The 6,987-nt window shown below is 44.6% G+C and overlaps 1 protein-coding gene across 2 annotated transcripts in view; it reads left to right on the top strand.

The window, feature by feature from the left end:
- Positions 1 to 776: 776 nt before the first annotated feature.
- The window catches only part of ITGA4 (integrin subunit alpha 4), a 36,652-nt gene continuing 30,441 nt past the window's right edge, over positions 777 to 6,987 (top strand). Inside the window, exons 1-2 of one of the 2 annotated variants that reach the window (XM_068138434.1) lie at positions 777 to 1,076; positions 1,164 to 1,285. In XM_068138434.1, the coding sequence (XP_067994535.1) occupies positions 892 to 1,076; positions 1,164 to 1,285 (307 nt within the window). In that variant the 5' untranslated portion in view covers positions 777 to 891. The remainder of the gene's footprint in view (positions 1,077 to 1,163; positions 1,286 to 6,987) is intronic. The other variant, XM_068138433.1, reaches the window with a different exon arrangement.

Genomic DNA, 6,987 nt, shown 5'->3' with positions numbered 1-6,987 from the left:
TCAGCAGTAAGCAGTCTGGCATAGCCTGGGTAGGCAGACCTCAGGATTGCCCACTACTGCTGGGGCAGTGGTTTCAGGACTCATAGGTGGGAGGGAAGGACGAGAAGGACCCGCTCGGCCCAGGGACGGTGTGGAAAGGCTTACAGCGCAAGGGGTACTGGATTTATTTATTTATTTATTCCTAAATCTGAAAGTTTTCCTCCCAGAAGAGGGGCACACGCGTGCCTAGAGATCCCGGGCTGGTGCTCAGCGGACATGTGCTGCAGGAGGAGGAAACTCAACTAAGTGGGCCCAGACTCTTCAAGGGCTGGTGGGGTGGGAAGTTTTTAGGAAAAGCCTGCTAGCACCGTGTCACCAAAACTCTCGCCACCCACTCCAAGCCGCACACCGTCCCAGCACACAAGCAGCTCTTCCGCGCCGCCCTCCGGGCAGGTGTACTGGGGCTGAGGAGAGGTGACGGCGCTATCCCAGCAGAGGTTAGGGATGGTCACAGTTCACAGATTCGTGCCGTGCCCGAGGACATGGGGGTCTCAGAAGCTGTACCGTCCCAGTGCCTGCAGGCCGTAGCCCCGACCGCAGCAACCCTCCGAGTGTGGACTGGGCGGGGAGAAACCCAACCTCTAACTCCTGGGAAAGGAGAGGGGCTGCCCCTGCGCGAAAGTAGGCGGTGCGGCTGAGTGACTCCCCCATCCGGAGGGGACACCCCCACCCCAGGTTGCGGGGGGGCCGCCCGACCGGCCGGTAGCACAGGCAGCTACAGGGGCCGGGCTGCCGCCGTCCCGGGGCAGGGTAGGGGTGGGGACGCAGCCGCTATCCTCTCGCCGGGCGGGGGAGCGGAGCGAGAAGGGAAGCCGGCGCCGGGCGCCCGTCTGCCTCCGACCGGCCGGAGCCATGCGGAGCTGCGTGAGGGCTAGGGGGGTTGCGGGCTGGGCCACCCCACTGCTCCTGCTCTGGCAGTGGCTGCCGACGGCGCGGTCCTACAACTTAGACACCCAGCACACACTGCTTTTTCAGGGGGGCAATGGGACCTTCTTCGGGTACTCGGTTCTCCTGCACCGCCACGGCGAGGAAAGATGGTGAGTCCCTGGCCGGGCCCGTTCTGCTTGTCGCGCCTTTTCCCGGCTCTGGTGGCCCTTCTTCATGCAGTTCTCTCTGCCTCGCAGGCTCGTTGTGGGCGCCCCCCGGGCCAGCTGGCCCGCCAACATCTCAGTGGCCAACCCTGGGGCCATTTTCCGGTGTAGGATCGGGAGGAACCCCAGCGGGCGGTGCGAGCAGCTCCAGCTGGGTAAGTCGGCGGCGGGGCGCGGGAACCCCGGCACTGAGCCGCGGTGAGGCGAGGGTGGGTGGCAGGGGTGATCGCGGCGGCGATGGGACAGGACGTTCCGTAGTCGCCAGCCGTTCCCTCAGTGCGGCTCCTCTGCCGCTGCTTTCAGGAGGCGAGGGGCTGCTGGCGGTTTCTCCTGGGTCCTTTCCAGATTATGCTTGCATTTACCTCTCGACGAAGGACGAGATCAGCTCTCCTGACAAAGAGTAGCAAAGGAGGCACCTTTTTTTCTGTAGACAGAAAGTACTAAAATTTAATTTAGAGAATTCGCGTGTGACAGCGTCTGTTCCCGTAGTTTTCTTTCCCACCTTTCAGCGCTCAGTCTAAAGCCTCGTTTGAGTTCCAGCCCGTCTCTCGTACTTCGTGGCAGAAAAGTAGCTTAACTTTCAGAGCAAAGGGCTCTGTCATTAGCTCAGAGATGGGCGGGTTGAAGTGTGTGCCTAAATCAAGCCTTGCCTTTGTAGGGTCCACTCTGAAGTGACTCTGAACTAGTGGTCGTGCAGATGGGTTCTCCCTGCCTGCAGATTTGTTGAAAATTTGAATTTCAGAGGAACAAAGTTATTTTTGACCGAATCATTTTTTCCTGCTTCTGCATTTTAATCTAACTTCTCCCGAGCTCCCCGGTGCCCATGTTTGTGAGATGTAACTGGATGCATTTACCCAGCTTCAGAGTGCTTGATACTTGTAAAGAGAACACTTCGCAATGGGTTACTGTGAACATGCATTAATAGCTTTGGTCTCTGTTCGTGTTCTCTTTGCATACAGTGCCATTCATTCTATCCCTATGCTGTTTGTTCTATCCCTATGCTTTTCATAGAGAGCTTCCTGAACTTTCTGTCCTGCTATGACTATGACTATCCAATCCGTTAGAACTATAAACTTGCCGCTCAGTGAGGATAAGAAGCGCGGGAAAGGATTTTCAAAATACTGGCAACCAACAAAAGTGATAGCGCTCCATGACCTGATGGGCTTTCAGGGCAGAAGGCAACATTCTGTAACAAATGCATAAAAATTATTTCTCTACACATCTATACATATAACATAGAACCAGTGAGTTCTATCCATTTATTTCCTACAAATGGAAATAAGAGCTTTTTATAACTAAGCTACAAAAACCTAAGCAGTGCTTTACTTGTAGGCACATAAGGAAAAAACAAGCAGTTTCCCATGGAAGGAATTAAACTTATGTCAGCACAAGTAGTCCTTTGTTGCTTTGTAAGGGTTTTTTCCTTTCATTAAATTCATTCCAATATTAGATCTAACTGACTAGCCAACTAAAGTGATTAAATAACATGTGAAGAGGCAATAAACTCCTTCCCCTGCATTGGAGGTAAATATAGTCCTTTACTATGTAGGGGAAGGAAAGGAGGGGAAAAGTAGAAAGTTTTCAGCTCTTTAGATCTATATACATCTACAGCACTGCTCAACTTGCTCATTTAGCTAGTGGAAAAGCAAAAGCTGTGAAAGTAACTTGATGAGCTTTTCCTTAGTACGTTAAGGGATTCTAAACAAAATAATGCAGCAGGTGAATGAAAGTGTGTTTATAGCTCCAAAGAATAAGTTTACGACAGCTTCTGCTCCCAGGTTTAGAAGCTACAGGTTGCACAAGTTTTACTGTCTTGTCCTGCACTTTTAAAAGCAGCAATGCAACAAGAGCTAGGATGTTTGTTCATAGGATGTTTGTTTCCTTTAGTGGTAGATGACATCTTTACATCACTAAGGTGCATCTACAGTATTTCTGAAGTTGGATACTGAAAAGAAGTGTTCTATTGCGAAAAACAGGTCAACAAGGCCAGTGAAGAAGCCAAAGGCAGCTGTGGTTCATGGGATGTAAATGAGTAGAGTAGTATCTGAGTTTTTTAAGCCCCTGCTATCATTCCAGGTGGTCACCAAAATACATGAGAACTTTCAGTTGCAAAGCTGAACTTAATTATCTCTCGTTTTGCTCATTCAGGCTGTCAGCAACTTTTGGAACCACTGTGTGTTTCATCATTCTTCTACTTGTATTCTTGCTAGTGACGAGTTTAGGTTCTGGTCTTGTAGAATAGGGTAATTTTATTTGAAAAATGTGCAGGGATATATTACATTGCTGGGACAGGCAAGTAAAGAAAGAGTTCATTTTGGTTTTCTCTTAAATACTTTATTTTGCATTTATTTCAGTAAAAGAGTCTCTGAGGTAATAAATTTCTAATTATGAATCATAGAAATGTAGAGGTGACAACAGGCAATAGAAATGGGGGTTTCAAAATGTTTGGCCTTTGTAATAAACTGGATGCAAGTTACTTAGGTACGTTGAAATACTTTGTTGCTAGTTTTCACTAAAGGAGCCTCGAAACCAGCTTAACTAATGAATGAAGGATTCATGCACAATTAGGAAGCCTCTGATCACACAAAACCACTGTTGTATTTTTATGTGATACTTTCCAATCTGCCTTCTCAGTAAAGAAAGAGTTGCTGGAAATAGTGCTGTGCTGCAGTCATACCGGTATCTGCAAATAACTCATCCAGGTGTTACAAGGGCCTGGTCTGATTTAAATGGTGCCATGGGATACATTAGCAAATGTTTTTCTTAGTCAGCACTTTTAAATCTGATTGCTGAATAGAGAACTAATATTTTGACAGTTTTTTTTCTAGTTCTAGTAGTTTTGTCAATGGTATCAACTATTCTAGACTACTTATTTATTTGTATTTGGAGTAGTTTTAGGCATTGATTTGTAATCAAGCTTTAGGCACAAATGCAAAATACAGTGGTTTGTATTTATTATTTGGAGCACCCAACTTCTACCAGTCTTCTGAATTCCAGAACTTTGTCCATGTCAGTTTACACTAGTCACAGATATTTCAAAGGATCTTGCACAAAGTTCTTTAGATGTTTTAACCTATTACATTTTGGACTTGTAAAATATTACAGATACTCTTCCACAAAATGGCTCTCAAATTTGAAACAGTGATTCATTGACTAAAGATCCAGGAAACAATTTAGAAGAGTTGTTATCTAGTTTAAAAAAATAAAGTCAGTGTATGTTGTTTAAGATGAGGCCAGGAAGCTCTGCCCAGAGTTTCATCCTTCCACTCTTCCGTATAAGTCTCTGCTACAATCAACCTATGAACAAATTGCCCTCTAGCTCCCCCAACTGAATCACTACAACGGGAAAATGAACATTCAATGGTTTTCCCCAAAAAGATGACCTGTTTGTTCAGTTTTGACTCCAGTAAGTTTTTGCCTTTGGTAGTTTGGCTTTTTGATCTCAATTGTCTTGCCCACACACTGCCTGTGGTCTCCTTTGAAATAGCCACACTGTTTTAAGACTGAGCCTTTTGGATCTAGGTCTGGTACAGGTCTATGGAAATAGCTGCCACTTAACCAAAATGTTTTGGGCAGAATCAGTTTGTGGAATGTAAAAGAATTAAGACCTATCAAGTTTGTGAAAAGAGAAAAGATTGCCCTGAATGAATGGGAAAAAAGAGTCTGTAGAGGTCTTGCCATCTAGAAGCATGGTTATCAGAAGGTTTGTCATCTTTGTGCTGGACTTTGTTGTTTTAATAAATTATCATAGAATCAATAAGGTTGGAAAAGACCTCAAAGATCATCAAGTCGAACCTGTCACCCAAGACCTCATGACTACTAAACCGTGGCACCAAGTGCCACGTCCAATCTCTTTTTGAACACCTCCAGGGATGGAGACTCCACCATCTCCCTGGGCAGCACATTCCAACAGCTAACAACTCTCTCTCTGAAGAACTTTCTCCTCAACTCCAGCCTGAACTTCCCCTGGTGCAGTTTAAGACTGTGTCCTCTTGTTCTGAGAAATGGACCAGAGGAGTTCTGGGGGGATAAAAATTATCATGGGAGGCTATTGGATGTGAAAAGCTGGAGCAAGTTATATAAAACTGTTTTCTCAGATGACATTGCAGACATCTGTATTAGAGTCCTTGAGGCCAAAGCTAGAAGTGCCTTTATAAGTTGTGACCTTATTTATATGTGATTGTTCTGTTTCTGTGTGTGCTTGCAGCAGGGATTGTAGCAGAAGTGTATCTTCCAACTGTGTAATGTGCACCGGCTAGGCAATTACTTTTCTTCTGGAGACTTTATGACAGCACTTGCTCCTTTTCCCTGAGGCAGTGAAGCTGCCATGTCCTCTTGAGCTTGTGCAGTGCTGCTTTGTTGCTTGTGCAGAATATAGCGGGTTTTTGTCTTACGTGATAAAGCTTTTATAATGTCATACCTTGAGCAAGAGCTCATCATGGTGACTCATGATTCATGGTGACTCATGGCTCATGATTCTCTCACTCACAAAGTCCTACCATTTTCACGGTAATTGCATACTTGCCAGTCAGAGGAAGTGAGGAGATACAAGATAGCAGGTTAGCAGAGGGTCAGAGAGAACCTGGATTAAGAATGTATGATGCAGCCAAGGAAAAGGGGAATACAATCCAACAAACATGAAGGAATGGTGATATTTTCCCTTGTTACAGACTTGTGAAATAGACACAAGAATGAAATGTGGAGACAAGCAAAACTTCTTGTAATGTTCCACATCATCATTATCTGGTCTTGTCTGACGTACGGATAGAAATTCTCAGAAAGCCTCTTGAGACCTAAATTTCTGATACTGTTGTTCTCCACTTCTTCCATTTCTGGCAAATCTGCATACACTATAAAACAAGTCCCTGATGAATCACTGTCACAGGAGGATGGAAAGTGTTGCTAGAAGCAAGTTACCAGGAGTACCTTTTGTGATTTAAAGAAGGATTAATTCTTACACTTGGGAGTATAATGGAATTTTATTTTCTGAGGGATTTTCAGTCAGATTAAGATGCTCTATAATTCATGCAAACCATGGAAATGTCTCCTTTAAGAAGTGGGGACTTCTACATGACATAACTCTAAATTATTTAAATTCCAAACTCATGTCTGAAAATGGTTTGTATTCAGTACACAGAAGTTCATGTCACTTAGAATAGAATAGACCAGACCAGACCAGACTAGACTAGACCAGACCAGGTTGGGAAATGTTGATGACGGATTATGGAATCAATACGGCCATCCAGTATGATCGAAGTATTGTTCAGTTTATTAAGGAACATCTACAGCTTATATAGACTCACAGAGCGTAGTTGGCATAAGTTCATTGGTTCCACACAGGTGTCCACACATCGTACTGTTACACATTATTGGTTAAATTACTAATATCACGCAAAGTTGTTGATTGACGTGTGCATCCTGTTATTCTGAGATAATTCTCTGTGTTTATAGCTACCAGTACCTTGCTTTAGTTACAAACTGCTAGCACAGCATTATTTTGCTAAACTGCTAGCTACTTCTACACTTATGCTAAGCATGGCCTACCACTATGTCAAGCTCTAAGCTTATATTGCCAGATTGCTCACACCACTTATTGCTATGATTGCCACAGGAAAAGACCAATTAGACAAGCATCAGAAGCTTATAACTTAAAACTCAGTAATTGACAACCTGCACAAATATCTTCATTTTAGTAGATTTCTAAAGTAGTGCATTTTACTTCATGCTTGTCTTGGAGTAAGAGCCCACGTGTTGTTAATTACCATTCCTTTTGTGATCTACAGGAATTTCTAAATTACAGTAACACAAAATCTTTTGGTCCACAGACAGCTGAAAGTGAAGTTAATATGAGCGCTAA

The sequence above is a fragment of the Melanerpes formicivorus genome, unplaced genomic scaffold (genome assembly GCF_026170545.1).
Source record: "Melanerpes formicivorus ecotype bairdi unplaced genomic scaffold, bMelFor1.0.p_v2 SCAF_5, whole genome shotgun sequence".
Lineage (NCBI taxonomy): Eukaryota > Metazoa > Chordata > Aves > Piciformes > Picidae > Melanerpes > Melanerpes formicivorus.
The sequence above is the reverse complement of the archived record's forward strand: the minus strand, read 5'-3'. Positions and strand labels throughout refer to the sequence as shown.